This window comes from Heterocephalus glaber, unplaced genomic scaffold, assembly GCF_053883595.1.
Source record: "Heterocephalus glaber isolate CG9 unplaced genomic scaffold, H.glaber_assembly_v1.0 deba00001449, whole genome shotgun sequence".
Lineage (NCBI taxonomy): Eukaryota > Metazoa > Chordata > Mammalia > Rodentia > Bathyergidae > Heterocephalus > Heterocephalus glaber.
Window position 1 is genome coordinate 885,430 of NW_028258300.1, and position 21,885 is coordinate 907,314.

Here is a 21,885-nt window from a genome sequence, read left to right on the forward strand (position 1 = left end):
GAATTTTATGAAAAGTACTTCTGCTTTGCCTCCTTTCTTCTTCCCTTCCTCTTACTTTCAAATAATAAGTTATCTGCCCTGTGCTTTTCAAGTTATTTTTGGGAAAAGGCTGTTGTTTTTTAAAAAAAATTCTCCAGTGGTTGCACAGAAAACAATTAAAATATACAAGACAAAAAATATATAGACACAAGGTCTACTTTGTTGCTGTTGTTTTGAGACGTCCCACTATGTGGTTCAGGGTGGCCTTGAACTCACTGTGTAGCCCAGGCTGGCCTCGAACTCACGGTAATTCTGCCTTAGCCTCCAGGGTGCTGGGATTACCAGTGTGTAGCACCACACCCGGACAAGAACCACTTTTTAAAATTAGGCACAGCAGATATAGAATTACTCTGTCAAATTGCTATAAAAGTTCCTAAATGCCTACCTTCTATACTGGTAACTGGCAGTAGGTACCATTTTGAGTGTGCTTGATGCTGGTTGTGCAGAAATGAGTAAGACATGGTTTATAGCCTCAAGGATCTTAAAGTTTGGCAGGCAATACAAGCAGGTAGGCAAATGAGAAGAGTGAAATTTGGGTTATAAATAAACCATCTAAATGTAATGTTCTGGGTTCCATTCTGATCTAGACTAGGTATATGCTGCCCTGAAGGACAGAGCAGTCACCTAAATCTGGTTAGTTCAGAAAAGGCTTCAAAGAGGAGGTGACATTTCAGTTAAATCTTGAAAGAAACTTCGTTTTTCTGTCCAAAGTAGAAATAACTTGCAGGGGCTGGTTTATAAAACAAAATGACAGCAACATTTGCCTTTTGCATCATTTAGTACAGCTTTGGAGATATTTCAAAGGTAAGTGAAGGACTATGTTGAATTGCCATTTTAGAACAGTGCACAACTGTGGGTAATATACAAGGGAGGGCCAACATGTGTTCCTCAAGCTGCTCCTAGCTCCCCAGGGAGGCCAGGGCAGTCACTCACAGCTGCCGCTCTTGCCTCGCTAGTGCAGCCGTTGCCTCTTCTGCCTCCCCTTGACCTCTTGTTCCTGAGAAGCAGGAGAGACAGCCGATTCTGACTGGCACTAACAGCTGGGAAGAGATGTGTGAAATCCCTAGAGGGCCCCCAAGAGTTTTAGAGTTGCACCCCTGTAATATAAACCGAAATCTGAGAAAATTAGATGGTTAAAGAACATAAAACCCCATCCTGCTAGGGAAGGAGATTCTCCCATCTGCTGCTGGATTTTCTGTCTTTATAGGTTGTGGTCACTAGAGGGCAATAAGTCCATTCATATGAACAGAGAAGGTGTTTCTGCCAGTAGAGGGTACTAGTGATTAATATTTTATGACATGTTTTATGTACATATGTGCATGTACGTGTTCTTATTTAGACATACACCACAAATACCACATATGATCAGCTCTTAAAAGTCAATAAGCTGAAATTGTCCTACAAATGTAGGTGGTAATTTTTTAAAAAGTAATTTTGTTTGGCATTTGAATACAGTTGTGAGTGTGCTTTCAGGAATGGGTGTGTCTGATGTTTGGAGATTTCAGTTCTAGCATAATAATAAACTACAACTGGGTTTGACTTAGGAAGGGCTGGAAACCATCCAACTTTTGAACCTAGGCCCTAAACCTCCCCTAAATTTGAGAGTATATGGGATGCTGTGTAGGAATTTGTTGGTTGTTTAAAAATTATGTCAGTTGAGTGCTGAAGATTTCATTTGAATCATTGCATGAGAATGTTTATAATCACCAACCATTACCCTTCCTGCTTGTCCCTATCCTGTGGGTTTTAAGGGACAAATATTTACTGAGTACAGTCTTTGTCCTAGAAACTATGTGAGCATAATAATGGAGAGAGGTATTGTCCCCATCTTTTTGGAGCCTGAGGTCTAATGAGAAGACGAACAATTTATCAACACCACTGTACTGTGTGATGAGTGCTTTGATGATGGGGAGCAGTGAGTTGAGGGTGTACAAGTGTTGAAAGAAGGGAGAAGGTGTTGAAGAATGTGTCAGGCAGGAAGCACATCTTGTAAGCTGTACAGAGGGTGGAAGTGGGAGAGAACATGGTGCATTTCCAAAAACCCAAAGAAGTTTGTGTGTTTGAAGTGTAATTTGTGAGTGAATATGTGGCAAGAAGTGAGGCTGGAGAGTCTAGGCCAGATGGAGAAGACTCTGCAAGCCATTCAAAACTGGGCTTGGCAATGTATTAGTTATCTATCACGGTGTGAAAATTACCCTAACATTTAACACAATACTTGATTGTTTCACACAGTTTTTCTGGGTGGTTCTGGCTCAAGTGTGTTTTAAGAGGATTTGGTCAAGCTGTTGGCTGGGACTGTGGTCACTTGAGGCCTGACCAGGACTTGAGGATCTCCTTCCAGAAGGGCTCGCTCACAGGGTTGCTTGTAGGGGGTCTCAGTCTCTCATCATTTGGGCCTCTCTTTAGGGTTGCCCATGACCTGGCAGTGGGTTTCCCTGCAGCGGTGTGATCTTGGAGAGAACAAGAAGCAAGAGAGTAACCGAGATGGAAGACACTTTCTTTTATAGCCCAGTCTCAGAAGTAACACAGTATCCCTTCCTTCACATCCTACTGGTGTCTGCACCAGACTAACCTTAGTACAGTTTGAAAGGCAGCTGTACAATAGCGTGAATAGCAGGAGATGAAATCACTGGGAACTATCTTGTGGACCGGCTACCATGGCACATATTTCTCCTCCTCCTCCTCCTCCTCTTCCCCCTGCCCCCCGCCTTTTTCTTTGCTGAACTGGAAATTGAACCCAGGGTCTTTGCATTGAGCTATATCCCAAGCTTATTTTTTGTTTTCTATTTTGACACAGAATCTCACCAAGTTGCCCAAGCTGGGCTTGAACTTGCAATCCTCTGGCCTTAGCTTCCCATAGATTGCTGGGATTACAGGCATGCAGTACCATGCCCTGCCATGTTTCTTTTTATTTATCCTAGGTATATTATACTTTTTAGACCTGCAGATTGACATTTAGGTGTTGGAGATGTACACCCATTATCTCTTCAGAAGTACCTCTCTCTTATTGTTCCTCTTTCTGCGATTCTACAATTAGATGTTAAGCCTATTTTCCATATTTTATATCTTGTCTGTCATATTTTTTATCTCTTTATCATTCAGCATTCTAGGTAGTTTCTTCAGACATATTGTATATCTTCCAACCCACCAATTCTCTTGAACTAACTCTATTTAACCCATTCATTGAAAATTTTTAATTTCAAAAGTCTGATTTTGCAAGTTTCCTCTTTTTCCTAAATGTGATTCTTATCAATTCTATTGGTACATTCTTGGGATTGTGCCTTTTATTTCTTGAAACATTTAATATGTAGCCCTCCTTTATTCTTCATCTGACTTGCCTCATATTTATAGTCCTTAGGGATTTAGATTTGTTGTTTTTTTGTTTTTGTTTTTTTGGTACCGGGGATCAAACTTGGGACCTTGTACTTGCGAGGCAGGTGGCAGAAACACAGCTAAATCCCCGGCCCATAGATTTGTTGTTTATTGTTTCTGCTGACCCTCAGAGTGCTTGTCCACCTGTGTGCTTTTTGATTTTTAGTTGTAAGCTCATGTCTTTTTTTTTAGTATATAGGAGTTCTGTGGGGACTAAATTGGATAATCTTCTCCCTAACTGGGATTAGCTGCTGCTTTTGTTTCTTCCAATAGTCAGACCACCTCTGGCCTAAGATATTTTAGCATGTTTCAAAGAGCCCACCTTAGTGTGGGAGAACCAGGATTACCTCTCCCATTTTACCACTCACTCAAAGCTAAGTATTTCAGCAACACTGCTCTTGGTATATGTCCCTAGGGTGGCCCCTTTCCTCCCTCAGGCTCCCTTCTAACCATTGCTAACTTTTTGGTTGATAGGAATGAGGTAGGTTTTTTATCTAGAATCTAATTGTTCTGCAGCCATACAGCCTGAAAGTTTGCTCTTTATTCTGAAGATAAGAGTGTTATTGTTAATGAGTTTTGAATAGAGGTATGACATATTCAGATTTTCTTTTCAGAAAAATCTTTCTAGTTGGAGATCTCTAAAGGGTTGGAGAGAAGCAAACCTACTGGCAGGAGGCCCAGGTAGGAAGCTACTGAAGTAATCTGGGTACAACATGAGGGTGGCCTGGGTGTAGTAAGAATCATGGGGGTGCGGAAGTGTAGTTGGAATTAAGAGATATACATGTAATAAAGCCAGGCGACCTGGAGAGCGATTAGATATTGAGAGTGATGATGAAGAGTGAAGCCCAAGGCCTAGGTTTCTAATGCAGAAGAAGGTTTCTGCTAAGGGCAAGTAGGGGGCGATCGTGACATTGCAATAGGGAACATCAGGTTTGAAAGTGGGGGAGTAAATTCTGCTTTAGACTTCTTTTTTTTTTTTTTTTTTTTGGTACCGGAGATCAAACTCGGGTCCTTGCGCTTGCAAGGCAGGCGGCGGAACCACTGAGTTAAATCCCTGGCCCCTAGACTTCTTGTGTTTGACGTACTAAATATCCCAGGGGAAACGTCCAACAGGATGTTGGACGTACAAGGCTGAAATGTGAGAAAAGATTTGTAAAGCAAAGAGTCAAGTCCCAAATCCTGATGGACATTCTGTTTAAGGGACTTGTACAGGGAAACTGAGAGTGTGATCAGAGGAGAAAGGAAACAGGAGAATGCTGTCATAAAATGCATAGGAAAGAGGGTTTTTGGGGGGCAGGGGAAGGGTTGGGCAGCAGGGTCCACAATTATCAAGGGGCCAAATAAGCTTAATCTAAAAATTGCACACTAGATTTTACAAAATAAAGTCAATATTAATCTTTGTTAGGACAGTTTCAAAGGCAAGATTAGGGGAACTAGGAAGAGGTACAGAAATGAAACTAGAAATAGACAAGTCTTCTGAAAAGTTCAGTGCTGAAATAAGAGAGGTGATAATGAGGAAGGACATGGAAATTGAAGAAAGTCCTGGTTTTTAAGATAGAAGAAAATCTTACAGAAAGACAGAAAGAGAAAGAAACCTGTTCATTTCTTTCTACCCTTTCATTGGAGCATCATTAGCAACCTGTGAGCTTTGGGGGAAAAACTGTTCCTAGAACTTTCAGTGGTTTTGAGCTGTAGAATGATATGATTAGAGTTTCTGGTAGCCAAGGAAGAATGTGTGAGAGAGGAGTGATAACAGAGAAAGAGAGGTTGAGTAGGAAGTCATTCAAATATTCACTCAACTAATAGTTATTGAATGCCTGCCCTGTACCAGGCACTATCCTGGATGCCTGAGAGCAAACTTGGTAAAAATCCCTACCCTTGGGCTGGGGATTTAGCTCAGTAGTTTTGCCGCCTTCTGCGCAAGTACAAGGACCTGAGTTCGATCCCCGGTGCCTAAATAAATAAATAAATAAATAAAATCCCTACCCTTGTGAGGCTTATGTTCTAGTGAGGACACAGGCAATAAAGAAACATGAGTAACTGGTATAGTTATTATAGAAGATAACTGCTGTGGAAAAGAGAAAAAATAGAGCAGGCGCAGGGGTGATGAATGTGGATGGGATGGACAGGCACAGGTCAGGTCTGGTCGAAAGGTTGAAGGGGCAAATGGCTGAAGGAGGGCAGGGAGTGAGCAGCCATGGAGACAAGGTGTGGAAGGCTCTTGTCATCCAGGTGAGACATGACAGAAGCATGGAGCCTGTGAAAATGGAGAAGAAAACCAGCTCCTTAGGGGACCCAGTCAGGGAGCCAAGGGAAATAGGGCGCCCAGTGCTGCTTGCTTTGTCACCATTGGTGTCCTTGCACTGGCTTGCTCTCTCTCCTTTCAGACATGTTCAGACCCTCCCCTTTGTCTTTGCCACTTTTCCCAGATACCTTTTTACTGTTTTTCCTTTTACAGTTGAATTCCTTTAAAAACCATCCTGACAACTCCCACTTCTGGCCCTCCTGCTCCTTTGCTAACCCTTCTAAGCTGGTTTCTCCCCTCTTGCAGGGCACAAGTGATTTCATTGTCAGTTCTCATCTTCCCAGAACTGTGAATGTGAGACCATTGATTATTCTCTTTTCTGTTGACCTAAGTGTCTTAGTTACTTTCTCGATGCTAAGACACAACACCTGACACCCACAACTGCAAGGAGGAGAGGTTCGTTTTGCCTCACAGTTATAGCCCACAGTCAGCTGGCTGCAAGGCAGGGTAGCATGGCAGAGGGGCGGAGGAAAAGCTGCTTACCTCATGGCGGCCCTGAAGCAGAGAGAGAAGGGAGGAGCTGGGGAGGAGGATGAAACCCTTCTAAGCTACGCCCCCAGTGACTGACTCTTCTGACCAGAGCCCCCTTCCCACAGCAGCAGCCCCGCACAGTCCAGTCGCCTTCCAAACACGTGAAATGTAGGGAGCCTTTTTTTTTTGGAGACAGTTTAGTCTGGCCTTGTGGTAATCCTCCTGCCTCAGCCTCCCAAGTGCTGGGATTACAGGTGTGTGCCACCATGCCTGGCAGGGCAGGAGGGCATTTTAGATCTAAACCATAACAATAAGTGATGCTAAACTGCCAATTTTGTATCTTTTTAAAACCGTTTTCTTCATACCTCTTATCTCAGTTTATAATTACTTGTTTAATTATTTATTTTTTATTTACTATGCAATAACTCCGTGCCAGTAGAACCATGCAATTTTATTCACCAGTATATTCCCAGCATTAGTATGGTATATAACAGAGCTCAGGATGTGTTTGTCAAATTAGTGGAAAGTAACAAGGTTGGGCAAGATTTTCTCTAGGGCTTTTCTAGCCTGCCATCTTCCTGTGTCTTGTTTCCCATTTCTTCACTTTGTCACCTTTTCCCTAATGAGAGCATTTTTCTGTGAAGCTCAGCCCTCAGTCCTTTGTTGCTTAGCCAGAGAGCTAGCCCACCTCTCCTATTTAACTGAGGCCTTAGTCCAGATACCCTCTTGGTTATGCATCTCCTGTCTTGAACTTTTTTTTGGTTTTAAAGTGCCTTGAAATTTATTTTGAAGACCACAAACCACAAGTGAAGTATTTTAAGTAATGCAAATCCAAATCAAATGGTAAAACATTCTAGCTACTTTATAAAAACTGTTACAATAATTTTAATTAAATAAAATCATACCAATTCACATTAATTTTCTATTCCTTTCCAAAAGTTCCCTCACTCAAAGAAAAGAAAAAAGAAAAAATAATCTCCAAAACCCAGTAGTTCCTGGCTTCATCAACTCTCTTGATCCATTTTTGAATCTTAGATTTTTTTAGAAAGGTTGTTCCACTTTCCACTCCTATTTTTTAAAAATCTTACTAATCTAATATGTAAAAGTAGCATCTTGTTTTCATTTGCTGTGTAGAATGAATCATTTGCCATGTATTAATTGACACTTTGTTCTTTCTTTTTGTATATGTCATTTGTGTTCTTTGTCCATTTATTGGGGAATTTTAAAGTTCTCTTATCTGTTTCTATGAGCTCTGTAAATCCATTTAGCTGCCTCAGTTTATGAACAAGGAAACTGAGTCCCAGAGAGCAGAAGTGACTGATACAGGGCCTCAGACATAGTTAGCACCGGAGCTGCAGTGAGAACCCAGGTCCTGTGGAGCAGTGCTCCTTCCTGGCTCCTGACCATGTTGTGTCCTGGACCCAACTGTAGGTGCCTTTATTTTATTGGACCTTCTTTATGGATTCTGCCATCTGCTCAGACTTAACTCTTTTAAAACTCATTTAGTTCTTTTTCTTCTACACCTCAAATTGGAGTTTACTCCTAAGTGTTTCCATTTTAGTCAGTTCCCTAGCATTTTTCCCTGATAGGAGTTTTTGGTGGAAATCTCCAGCGGGAAGTTGGGGCTTTTTGATTGAAACTCAGATTAAAATTCTAGGCTAGAAATGCATATTTGGAAATCATTTTTTAGGACATGTTTGTTTAAAGTTACCTAAGTGGATGAATTCTCTGGGTGAGAGGAACGTCCAAAGGACTGAAGGACTAAGTCTGGGGGAGAAGCTGCAGTGGGGCAGTGGCTGAGGCTGAGGAGTGCAGTTAGAGCGGGAGAAGGACAAGGAAGTCTAGTGCCACGCAGGCCAGGGAGGAGCGTTTCAGAGCGAGGGGAAGCAAGTGGTCTCTGTCCTCAGATGATGTGGGAAGACATAAAGTGGGAAAGGGAGGGCCAGGCGGGGAGAGTTTTGGATCTGGCAATCACAAGGAGTCTGTGAGTGTATACCTTTATTGTAAAGAAAGCCAGCAGGCAAGGGGCATTGAGGAAAGAACTGATGAGGCAGTGGCATAGCCCATGTCCTCTCGGCCTGGTGAGTAGGCATGTGCCACTTTGCAACACTGTCTGTGTAAATGTTTTGGGGGGAGGTTTATGCCAGTCATATTGACCTGCTTTCAGAGATGCCTCATTTTCATTTGTGATTAGTTAACGACTAAAAAAAAAAGCCCACCTATATTTATAAAGTGTGTTCATATCTATGACCCATCTGACCCCTGTAACAATTCTGTAAAGTCAGTGTAGTTATTCTCTCCATCTTGCAAATGGGAACATTGCAGCTTGGAGAGTTTCATGTAACTTGTCTCAAGTCAGACAACCAAATAAATGACAGTGCTAAGATGTTCTCATGCCATGTTATGCCCCCTCCAGAACCTAAAGTTGACAAAGAGCTAAAGTTAGCTGTTGGCTGCATTCCTTTCTAGAGGTCTCGGGGAATAGTCTTCCCTTGCCTTTTCCAATTTCCAGGTACTACCTGCATTTCTTGTCTTGCATTTCTACCTTCATGATCAAAACTAGCAAATGGTGAGCTGAATTCTTCTCACAGCTCATCTCTTTGACCTACTCTTTTGCCTTTTATTCCACATTTTTCTTCTTCCACTTTTTTTTTTTGGTACCGAGATCAAACTCGGGACCTTGTGAGGCAGTGGCAGCACCACTGAGCTAAATTCCCGACCTCCTTCTTCCACTTTTAAGGACTTGTGATTAGATTCGGTTCCACCTAGAAAACTTCAGGGTCTTTAACCTTAATTACATCTACAAAGTCCCTTTTGCCATGTAGCACGGTCACAGATTCTGAGGATTAGTGCATATGCATCTTGTGGGGCCATTATTTAGCCCACTGCACTCCTCCGATTATGCCACACCATTTCAGGGTTCTGTGTTTTTATTTACTCTACTTTTGGTGCCACTCCTGGCCCCTTGAGTCATTGTCAAGACTCAGGGTAAGCATTGCCTCTCCCATGTGTTCTTGGTCAGTCGATCGAGTCTTCTGTCCTTTTGGCCTCCTGTGGGGTTCCCTGTTCAGTACCATCATAGGACCTGTAATATGTTCATGCATTCGTGTGTTCAGTTGTCTTTCTTGTGCTTAGAACTGCTGGGAACTCTTTCCTACAGGTGTGTGTTTCACTCAATATTTGATCCCAGTGCCAAGCAGAGGTCCTGGTACCTATGTGGTGTTTGGTAACATTTGTTAAATGAGCAAAAGACTGCTTCCTGTAGGGGATTTGTCTTAATAATGTGCTGGGATGCACAAACCCCTTAACCTTAAACCCAGGGGACCTGGCCTAGGTCCTCAGACCAGCCAGTGGCACCATTTACTTTAAAACATAAACTTTGTGGAGCAAATAATGACTTTTTTGCAGATCATTAACTTCCTTGATGTAGCTACTGACCAACTTGTGACCTTGGGGAAAGGTCATGGAGTCTCATTTTTCCCATTTGAATTAGGAGGAAGTAGGACTGTCTGATCACCAGAGGCAAGAATGTGGGGTTAAAGCAGCAGGTGTGGAGCCAAACTGTCCATATGTGTATTGTACTGGACACCTGGCCCTGCTTTTCGCTGTGTTTCCTGTTACTTGGCCTGTCAGTACCGGAGGTTCTTTACCTGGGAAATGGAGAGTTATGATAGCACCTACTTCATAGGGTTGTTCGAGGATTACATGAGTTAAGATATGTAAAGTATTTAGCCGGATAGCTAGTGGTCATTAATGTTACCACAAAATTCCCTTTGTGATCTAAACTGTATGATTCTGTTGTGTTTTTCCTAAGAGCCCCCAAACCCCTCCTATTCCTGCCCCTCTGGATTGCCTTTCTCTTTCTCCCCTTTGGAGATTTTGTCCTTTGGCTAACAAGTCTTAAATCATCTACATACATACATACACACACACACACTCACACACACTCACACTCACACACACTCACACTCCCTGTGGCCCTAGCCCTGCCCTCCTTGGTGTTTAAATATTTTAACCTGGGCTGAGGGTGTAGCTCAGTGGTAGAGTGCTTGCCCAGCATACAGAGGTTTGATCTCCAGCACTACAAACATACATAAATAAGTAAATATTCTAGGCAGAGGGAATATATGAATTAAGGGACTGAAATGTAGGAAGGCCAGTCAGTATGACCCAAAACAGGACCATACAGGCTGCTTTCTATACATAGAACGTAGTGTGTGGAGAAAACGGGGTGGGAAAGCAGGGGGAAAGAAGGCAGTATGATGAGAAGTAAGGCCGAAGAGATTCCAGGACAGCCAGAGCTTTGCTATACAATGACACCTCAGGTGTTGAACTCAGTTCGTTCAAAATTCATGTTCAAACGCTGAAAAGTTTGAAAACCGAACACATTTTTCGCTTAAGAAATAATGGAAAACCAAATAATCGGTGGGCCAGGGATTTAGCTCAGTGGTTTCGCCGCCTGCTGCGCAAGCGCAAGAACCCGAGTTTGATCCCCGGTACCAAAAAAAACCAACAACAAATAATTGGTTCTGAGGCCCAAAAAGTACACTTATAAATTCATTTTTCCAGGACTTTTAACAAATTTCACAGTGACTTCTTTCTTTAACTCCGCTGCGGCTCCCACAGTTTTCCTCTTAGCTTTACTTCTGATGTCACTAACATTCTTTGGAGCTATGGTTATGATATTTTACACAAATAAAGTCCAAAAAAGCACAGTGGCGAATGTTTGAACGCACTAACACAACCACTATATGTTGTCTGGGCGAGAACAGCACTTGGACTGAAGCATTGCCCCTTTGTGTGTGCAGCGAAACTCGATGCATGATCCACTCTCGGCCCCACACAGGTATTTTCAAATCAGATTTTCGATTGACTGTCGAGCAGAATTATAAACACTGAGCAGATTTTTTCAAACTACTGTTCTAGTAGTGGAGCGTTTGAGCTTGGAGCTATTCAACCACCAAGGTATCACTATATTTAGAAATTAGCTTGAGATCAATGGAGGGAAATTGAAGGGTTATCAGTAAGGGTCTGATATGATTAAGTTGTCTTTAAAAGGTCATTTTTTACTTCAGCATAGAGGACAAATTGGAGAGGGCCAGGTTGAGGACAGAGATTGTCAGTAAACTATTGCAGTAGACAGTGGAGAGGTGATGAGAAGCTGAATCAGGGGAGTGGGAATGGAGAGGGAAGGGAGGAGGAAGGGGGAGAGGTATAGAGGGTATTAAGGAAGTGGCTCTAGGGCTGGGGATTTAGCTCAGTGGTTCCGCCGCCTGCCTCACAAGCACAAGGTCCTGAGTTCAATCCCTGGTACCAAAAAAAAAAAAGAAGTGGCTCTGTGTGACTTGGAATGACTGAATGAAAATAAGGATGAGGAGAACGGCAGAGTGTAAAATGGCGGATGAGGGATGCCATTGTGTGACAAGAATGCTGAGTTAGAGTTAAGAATAAGCAGAGAGATAGCTAGTAAGGGCCTGAGTATTTAGGTCTCATGCAGAGTGGGAGCCTTTGGGTAGAGACACACAGTTAGAAGTCATCTGCTTTGAGGTGGAGGCTGGGCCACAGGAGTGGGTGAGATTACTCAGGGCAGGAACGTGGAGGAAGAAGAGACCAACGACACTGCCCAAGCAAGTTCACAAATAATTAAAGGTAGGACAGGATCAGCAGCCAGCAGAAGAGAGAGAAGGAAGAGGAGAACCAGCAATAGGTGGTATCTCAAAAAGCAATGGAAGAGGGTGTTTCAGAAGAAAGAAGGCCACATGGAGTCAGATGCCACGTGGAGGCTAAGCAGAGAGACAGAGAGGGACAGAGAGGTCCACCGAATTTCTCAAGGAGGACACGGAGGGACCTCTGTGTCTTCACTTCCCAGACATAAAGCTGTGTCAGTAGTGCCTCTCTGGGGGAAGAAAGGATTAGGCGAGGATCATGTAATGGGCGGGACCTCTGTTCCAGAGCAACCTGAGAACACCTTTGTTACAGCACAGCCCATGTGGCTGTGAGCTGCACTGCACAGATACACAGCCCCACTACTCAGTGGGGCTAAATTAATAAATTAATAAATTGATTGTAAGTTCTTTAAGACTTTCTTCTCCGCATATAAACAAATATGGTGTTTATATGTCTACACATATGTAACTTTAAAAATAAATACTGGCTCATACTGTGCAAGCTCTTCTGAGACCTGCTTTTTTCACTTAACTGAATGCCGTGATCATGTTTTTCATGTTACTATATGGAGAGCTATTTCAGTTTTTAATGAGTATAAAGTAGTTATTGTTTAAATGGACTGTAATTGTTTTTAACAAATTGGATCCTTAATGATGAGCTTGTAGGTTTGTTTCTAGCTTTTCACAACCTCAGCCAGTGCTGGGGTATTTTTATATACATGTTGTCTTTGCACTTGCAAGGTTAAGCATAGCCTAAATTACAAGGATTGCATCCTACTCATCTCAGTCCTCAGCACCAGGCATAGAGTCGGCTCAGTAAGACTGTTATAATGCTCTGAATTTAGGTCTCTGGAGTCCTGCAATATCTTATTTATCTTTGTATTTTTAAATTTTTTATTAAAAATTTTTGGAGGGGGCTGGGGATTTAGCCCAGTGGTTTCGCTGCCTGCTGCACAAGTGCAAGGACTGGAGTTTGAGCCCTGGTACCAAAAAAAAAATTTTTTTGGAGGGTGCTGGGGATTAAACCCAGGGCCTTGAACATGATAAACGTACATTCTACCACTGACCTAAACCCCACCCCTACCTTTCTATTTTTAGCATCTACCACAGTAACTAACAGCACAAAAAATTGTTTACTGAATGAGTAATCTCAGGGATAGATAATTCTACCATGAAAAGGAATGCTTCCAGTAGTGACTTCTGTTTTTAGGTGATGCGTATTTCAAAAGCGCTTTCCTAAGCATTCTAGCTAGGAAACACCTTTAGACATTTCTAATGAGTGCTCTGCATTCCTCCTCCTCCTCCTCCTGCTCCTCATCCCCCCCCCCTCCCCGTCTTGATGGACTCCTTTCCCTGGTCAGTAGAAAGACTAGATAAAAATTCTTATAAATAATTGGTTAGAGTGAGAAGTTAAAGACTATTATGTTCTCTCCCTCTTCCTTTTCATGTTACCTTTTTTTTTTAAACCCCGTGATTCTCTTCACAGAACCTTTAAGTGGGGATGGTTCCTTGTTCAAGCCCTGCACAGCTGGTGTCTGGGCCAGTCCTTAACCATAAGTGACGAGGAAATGCATGGAACATAAAGGAATCAAGCTGTGGGGGCCATGCACTTGGTGTAATTGCAGACATTTTCTAAATTTTTTATCATTTCTCCAAATTTATATTTCTTTTCTTTTTTTTTTTTTTGAAGGAGGAAAGGTTTATTTAGCTCACAGTTTGTAGAGGTTTCAGTCCGTAGTTGGCTAGGTCCAAGGCCGGGGCCATGGCAGAGGGGCATGGCAGAACCAAATTTACATTTCTGCCTCCCTTTATTCTGTGGAGCATTTTAAATTATTATACATTAAATCCTTGTCTTTCTTTCTTTCTTTTTTTTTTTTTTTTGCTTTTGCTTTTTTGATACAGGTCTCACTGAGTTCCCCAGGCTGGCCTCAGCCTCCCAAGTAGCTGGGACTACAGAAACATTCCACTGCACCCGACTTTATGTTAAATTCTTAAATATATTACAGGGGCTGTTCTTTTTAAAATTTTTTTTTTTTTTGTACCGGGGATCGAACCCAGGGCCTTGCACTTATGAAGCAGGCGGCTTAAAATTTTCTTATTAATACACATTTGCAGTACATAATGATTACATTCATTGTGGAGAATTGGTAAATGTTCATAACACATGTCAATTCTTTTTGTTTTTCTTTTTTCCCCTTCCCCTCAACCTTCCCCTCTTTTTAAGTGTCTATTCTGAGCTTCATTTTTTGTTTCAAGGATCCATTTATTCCTTTTGGTATTGATTCATATAATTTTAATTATTGTTGTTTTGTAATATATTCTAGTCTCATAGATCTATTTGTACCTCATAACTTCTGTTCTCAAAATAGGATTTTATATTCTTGCCCAATTGTAGTTCTGGAATAAGTCTAGAGCTACTTGATTATATTCTTTTTTTTTGGTAGCGGGGATCGAACTCAGGTCCTTGCGCTTGTGCAGCAGGCAGTGAAACCACTGAGCTAAATCCCCAGCCCTATTTGGTTATATTCTAATAGAAACAGCCTATTAAGATTTTTAAATTGAGATTACATTAAAGCTATAAATTAATTTCTAGATTGACATTTTTGTGCTTATATTTCCATCTCTCGTCGTATATTTACTCCTCTTGTATTTTGTTTGTTTTTGATTTAGCTTTTTTCAGTATTGGGCATCACACCTAGAAGTACTTTACAAGTGAGCTACATCCCCAGCTCTTTTTATTTTTTATTTGTTTTGTTTTGTTTTTTTGGTACTGGGGATCGAACTCCGGACCTTGCACTTGCGAAGCAAGCGGTGGCACCACTTAGCTAAATCTCTGGCCCCTTTATTTTTTATTTTGAGAAAGGTTCTTGCCAAGATGCCTAGGCTGGCCATGAACTTGCAGTCCACTAGCCTTGGCATCCAGAGAGGCTGGGATTACAGGCATGCACCTCAGCGCCTGGCTCTGTTTGCCTCTTTTATTCAAAACTTCTGTAGGTACTTCTGTAAGAATATATATTGTTCAGGCCAGGGATTTAGCTCAGTGGTTTCGCCCCCTGCTGCGCAAGCGCAAGGACCTGAGTTCGATCCCCAGTACCAAAAAAATAAAAAATAAAATAATGTATATTGTTCTTTCTCTGAGTCTCTCACTGAACCTGCCTGATTGCTTCATTTCCTGTCTCCTGCCACTCTGCTGGTTGCAGGAGATAGAAAGATGAATGTGTCATCACTCTTTCCCTCAAGAAGCTCCTGTGGTGAGCAGAGAGATGACTGGTCAGATAATTACTACTAACTCTAGTAATTACTGGGACAAACAAGCACAAAGTGCTAAGGAAGCACCAAGCAGGAGTACCGAGAAAGACTGGGAGTGTTGAGGAAGACTCCCTGGAGGAGGGGACCCCCAACGAGTCTTCCAGGCTGAATGGAAGGTACCCAGGTAGAGAGGAAAGAGAGTATTTCAAGTGACAGAATGTTCATTGGGGTGCATATTGGAAAATAAAGAGATAAGGAAAAATACTCAAGCATTTTAGGAGCTTCAAGTAGCCGAGGTATAGGATGAACATACAGTAGTAGCTGGAAATACAGCTGGGAAGTAGGTGGGAGGGTGGCAGATTGTGAAGGGACTTGTGCTAAGGAGTTTGGATATAGGGTTGAAGGATTTAAGTGTAGGAATAAAATGGTCGGATTTATGTTTTATTTAAAAGTGCCTAAAAGAGAAAATACTAAGATTGAATAAAAGCCCCTCCAGCCTCTGTGCAAAGATGACATCGAGGGGTAGCAGACTTCAAGGAGAGGCAAGTAAGGGGCCTCTGTGTCACCCAGAAGCTCTGAGGCCACAGCAGTGGCAGTAGGGAGAGAGCTGAGAAACAGGCAGAGATAGGCAGCACACGTGTCACACCCACTCTGGTAACTGATCAAGGCTTTTTACTAGTTTAGCCAGGATTTTCTCACTCATATTCTGACTGCTTATTTCCTAAGTAGAAAGGTATTGATTTTTGAACATATATCTATCTTGTATTCTTCCATTTTATTTGAACTTTTTTTTTTTTTCAGTACCAGGGATCGAGCTCAAGACCTTGTACTTGCAAGGCAGGTGCGCAGCGCCACTGAGCTAAATCCCCAGCCCTAAAGTTATCTCTGTTTTTATGACCATTGTGTCTTACCAAACCATATGGATTTCCTTGGATGAAAATATCATGGGAGATATTTTTTTCTTTAATGATCCTCCTTTTTTTTTTTTTTTTGGTACTGGGGATCAAACTCAGGACTTTGTTCTTGCAAGGCAGGCTGCAGCACCACTGAGCTAAATCCCAGACCCCTGAACTTTCAATTGTAAGTGTTCAGTTGGGTTTTTTTGGCTTTTCTACGTGTTTATTTTTAAAGGTACTTTTTTGGGGGGATGGGTTCTGGGAATCGAACTCAGGACCTCACACTTGCTAAGCAGGCATAGTACCACTGAGCTAAATGCCCGGCCCTTAAAGGTACTTTGGCATATTGAAATTTTTGACCTTTCCGACCTTTTTCATTTTATTATGAAAATCTCAAACATGTACAGAAATAAAGTGAATGCTATAACAAACTCCAATATGCCCTTTTTGCCCCACTTCAACTTTTTCTTTTTTTCTTTTTTGTACCGGGGATCGAACTCCGATCCTTGCACTTGTGAGGCAGGTGCTGGAACCACTGAGCTAAATCCCCGGCCCCTCTTTTTTGCTTTTATTGTGTTTACTGGAGTATTTTAAAGACAAATCTCAGAGCTTTTGTCATTTCAGCTCTACATACCTATGTATGCATCTCTAAAAACTATGGATATTTTCTTAGGTAACTACTATGCCATTTTTGTGCTTAATTAACAATAATTCCTTGGCATAATTTATTATCTAGTGCATATTCATATTTCTTGTTTACCTAAAAATATCTTTTAACAGTTCGTTCATTTCATTTGGGATTTGAATCATGCATCACTTTTGGTAGTCTGGACTCAGAAGACTCTTTTTAATCCATAGCAATCCCTACCTCTGTCCCCCTTTTTAAACAATGCCACTGACTGTTGAGAAACCACACCTGTTGTGTAGAGTGGCCCACATTCTGAATATTGTCTCTTTATGCTATAATCTTACTCACTCCTCTGTCTCTCATATTTCCTGTAAACTGGAGGTTAGCTTCGAGTAGCTAATTGGATTGTGATTCATTTGGTCTTTTAGGGTTGGGTGTGGGACCACTTCCTGGGTAGGGCTGTCAAGTACTGCTGCCCAAAGTCCCTCTCTTAGGGATGCCAACATGGATCAGCAGATGACAGTTCAGCCTCCATTCTAAACTTACTGGCCTTTCATGGATGAGTTCATCCAATCATGGTTGTCTTTTTCTTTTTTCTCTCTTCTTTCTTGTTTCATGTTTGTCTTCTGAACGAATTATTTCATCAGAGGCTACAACATTTTTTTTCTAATTCTGTTAATTATTTCATATTATTGCTAAATAAAGAATGTTCCCTTACTAACTAGGGTTATTCTGTTGCCTTGAAATATATAATATGTACCAAAACATAGTACAAATGCTTACTTCATTTTCTTTTATTTCAATTTTTGCATTAAGGAATTAGATCCTTAGTTTTGTTTTGTTTTGAATGCTGTTCTTTTTTTTTTTTTTTTTTTTGGTACCGGGGATCGAACTCAGGTCCTTGTGCTTGCACAGCAGGTGGCAAAACCACTGAGCTAAATCCCTGGCCCTCATTGCTGTTCTTTTAAAGATTCTATTGACAGTGCCTTTAGTTTTTTACTGCTCTATTGGCAAATCCGGTTCTCTCCTAGTGAGCATTATATCTTAGCCTCTGTGCAACAGATCTCATTTGCACAAGAGCGTTGCATCCTTGGGTGTGTGAATGGCTCTCGGTCCCACACCTCAGCTCATCTAGTCCTGTGCTTTCAGAAGACAGAACCATCTTTCCTTTGATTTCTCTCCTGTTCTAGGTCACACGGTGAACAAGATGCGTAAGCACTCAGATTCAGAGGTGGCTTGTCTTGCCAAAGAAGTTTACACTGAGTGGAAAACTTCCATTGAAAAACATTTGGATAGACCGTCTATTGAAGTCCAAAGTGATCCCAAAACAGAATTATTTAGGAAAAATGCCCAGAAATTACTCTCAGAAGCCTTGGGATTGAAGGTAATGTCCTAGTTAGAATGTGATTCCTAAGAGCTCTTGGTTAAATGAGCCTCGTGTTTCTTTTGAGACAGGGTCTCTGTTGTGTAGTCCAGGCTGGTCTTGAGCTCAGTATGTGGTCCAGGCTGGCTTGGGACTCGTGGCAATCCTTCTGCCTCAGCCTTCTCTCACCACACCTGGCATGAGGCTTATGTTTTCATGGTGAGTTTTCATAGGCTCAATGCTCTGGCCTTATTCTAATAGGTGACTGTTGAAGGGTTTATGAACCTTCTGAGAGATGGTGTTGTAACAGTGCAGGCTTTGGAACATGCAAGACCAGGGTTGAAACCCTGACTCTAGTACTCCTGGTGTGTTAGGCAAATTCCTAAACACTTCTGAGACTTACTTTATTTGTAAAAGGAGAATTTTAATTCTTTTTTTTTTTTCTTTTTTTTTTTTTCTTTTTTTTGGAGAATTTTAATTCATATCATCTAAGGTTATTGGGAAAGTTAAATGAACCATTTATACAAAGGAATAGTATCTAGTGCTTGCTGATTAGAAGTCATTCATTGAATGTTAGTTCTTTTAGTTTAAAATTCTTTCCATTCCCACTGAAATAAATATTTTAGGGTGGACTGTGTTTTGGAGTTTCAGTGATAAAGAGCTGTCTGTTGAAAAGACTCTACTTTCCCACCTTTGTCAGCTTTCATACTTTCAGTTCTAAGGGATAAAATCAGTTGGATAGACACATTCTCTGTCTGCACAGCTGGCCACTCGGATGTTAGTGGTTTGAAGCATTCATGCTGAAAGAAGCATTTTTGCTCGTTCATGATCTCTTAATCACCATCAAACAACAAATCTTACAGGCTAATTAATACTCTGGAAAATCAGACATATAACATCCACATTTTTTTCTTTCCCCACGATGTTCCAAGGTATCCCTATTAAAATATCAATAATAACAATACTTTTGATAAGAGATGGAATTGAGAAATCTGGTTTAAGTGCTTGATCAGTTATTGCATTCTCCAAAAATTTTTTAGCCTATCTTATTTATTCAAAAAAAATGAGCAAGTGGACTTGTGGTATATTATTTACTTTTTTAAAGAAATGTTTTAGGTTTTTAAAAATAAAAACTTAAAATAGAAAATGAAAGAAATGGGCTGGGGATTTAGCTCAGTGCTTCCGCCACCTGCCTCCTAAGCGCAAGGTCCGAGTTTGATCCCCAGTACCAAAAAAGAAAAGAAAAAAATACAGGAAGAAAAATATTTCCATGGAACCTACCATCCAGGCATAATCTTGTTAATATATTGGCGCATATCTTTTTATTTTGTAAATTCTTAAAGCTTTTTAACTGAATGCTGGGCAAGTTATGATTATCCAATACTTATTTAGGGCAAATTATATGCCAAATGTCCCAGAAAGTATTTTTAGGCTGGGCGTAGTGGTACACACCTATAATCCCAGCATTCCGTAGGCTGAGGAAGGAGGATGACTATGAGTTCAGGTTCAGCCTAGGCTACATAGTAAGTTTAAGGCCAGTCGGAACTACATAGCAAGACCCTGTCTCCAAAGAAAAACTGCAGAAAATTGACATAATTACATTTGTGTTGTCTCTTGAATCTTGATCAATTTCAATGAGTATTCTGTATATCTTTTTCTGTGCATTTTTTTTTTGGTACCGGGGATTGAACTCAGGTCCTTGCGCTTGCGCAGCAGGCGGTGAAACCACCGAGCTAAATCCCCGGCCCTTTCTATATATTTTTATGCTTCAGTGTTTATAATTTTTAATGTCTACTTGATAGTGCAGTGAATTGCTGTGATGTAAGTTTGCTTAACTTTTCCTAAAGGAAGCTTCAATGTGACTATTGGAAGAGAAGAAAAACTATGAAGGTTGTAAGTAATTTTCCAGAGTATCGATTAGCCAACAGACTTGCTATTTTAAATAAAGTTTGTTTTTGAAATAGACCAAAATTATTGCAGAAACATACAGTGTGGATATGTAATATGTAGTTAATGTGGTGGTAAATACCAGTTCCCTATGGTATCTTTTAAAGTAAATGATAATAACGAAGCTATGCTTGTAAGGATTAATGAGCAGTTTGCCTGCTATATTAAACTCCATAATAATTATCCTTTTAGTTTATCCATTAATTATCCTTTAAATGGCACATCAAGTGGTAAGCACTCAAGTGTTACAAAGCAAAGTTAAAAAAGTGATACATACATTAGTGCTTTCCAGCGTAATTGGAAAAAATATCAGATTAAGCATAGCTGAATGGTTTTGTTCCCAAGGAGTAAATTTTGAAAATTAAAAGTATGCATCTTTAACTGTCTTCCTTGGCCAGCAAGAAAAAAAATCAATCAGTCTTTCTTGCATAAATAGCCTTTAATAGTATTTTTGTTAGTTTGGTATGTCACAAAATATAAATACAAATTTTTTTTTTTTGGTACCGGGGATTGAACTCAGGACCTTGCGCTTGTGAGGCAGGCAGTGGAACCACTGAGCTAAATCCCTGGCCCAATATAAATATTTTTATATGCAGTTAACCCTAGCACCTGTCATCATGAGGCATTTCTGTATTAGGGTAAATCAGTGAATCATCTAATTCATTATCCAGCATTTGACAGTAAGCAATATCAAGTGCATTCAAATCAGACATCAGATCTCCATAAATATACTCTATCAGGCAGTAGTGAACCATTGGGTGAGCTACTGGCCCAATGACTGAAAAGCCTTTACAATTTGATCCTAGCATGTGTTTTTGCAAATACCACATCTGCTCATTACATTTTTGGTAGAAAAAGATGTTTCTATGTTATAATATCCTTTAATAGTGAAACCTACAAATGAAGACTATATATACAGTCAAAAGGTTCATTTCTTTATTACCCTATAAATCTTGCTTTCTAGATTCATGGATTATTTCCTTGTTCTTGGAATAATGGAATAGATGAATAAAAACTCCATCATTGAAACCCAGGCTTCATTCCCCTTCACTTTTTCCCTTCTGGATCTTCTTTGTTCTTCCCTGTCTTTTAGATCTTTCCCCATATGAACATCCCCTGCAGTGCCATTCTCTTACTGCCCCTTCCTCATTATCCACTCTCCTTCCTACCTCACGGCCTGTGATCATTTTCCTATTATGTCATTAAAAAAATGAACCTGATTCTGAAAGTGAGCCTGCATCGTTAAGAGTTATGAAACACTGGCTGGTTGGCTCAGTTGGTTGTCAGATGGTGCTAATGAGATCCAGGTCAGGGGTACATTCTCGTATGGGACTGTTAGTTTTTTCTTTGTTTAATGGCCTCAGACTGCACCCCTGGCTTTGACCAGCTCTCTCATAAATGTATTCAAGTGGTCAAAAAGAAGTGTGGCTGGAGATTTAGCTCAGTGGTTCTGCCGCCTGCCTCGCAAGCACAAGGACCTGAGTTTGATGCCCGGTACCAAAAAAAAAAAAAGTGTGGTTAGGTAAGTACAAATTCAGTCACACTATGGAAAACCCATGCAAAGTTTGCTTCAAGGGGATTTTCGATTCAACATGTGTTTATTGAGATCTATTAGGTGCCCAGGGAGAATACAGACATGAATGAGTTGCACTCCCTAGCCTAAGAAGGCTTATTACACCTGGCTGAGCCTCAAATGACTAACAAAAATGTGAAGCAGTCTGAAATAGTGGTGCTAGCTAGTGGTGTAGACACACAGTTTGGAGCTGTTAAATCTGCTGTGGGAATCTGGGAAGGTGTCAAGGATGAACTGGCAGTTGAACTCACCTTTAAAGAGGGGGAGGATTTGGCTAACTAGAAAGTACACAAAATAAAAAGATTAAAATGGGTATGGTGGCCCATGCCTGTAATCCCGGCTACTTAAGTGGCTGAAGCAAGAAGATTGCAAATTC

At 41.0% G+C, this 21,885-nt stretch overlaps 1 protein-coding gene across 1 annotated transcript in view; it reads left to right on the plus strand.

The window, feature by feature from the left end:
• Tceanc2 (transcription elongation factor A N-terminal and central domain containing 2) overlaps positions 1 to 21,885 on the plus strand; it is a 40,167-nt gene that overhangs the window by 12,444 nt on the left and 5,838 nt on the right. The window contains exon 4 of the mRNA XM_004874643.4: positions 17,817 to 18,010. Within this exon, the coding sequence (XP_004874700.2) occupies positions 17,817 to 18,010 (194 nt within the window). The remainder of the gene's footprint in view (positions 1 to 17,816; positions 18,011 to 21,885) is intronic.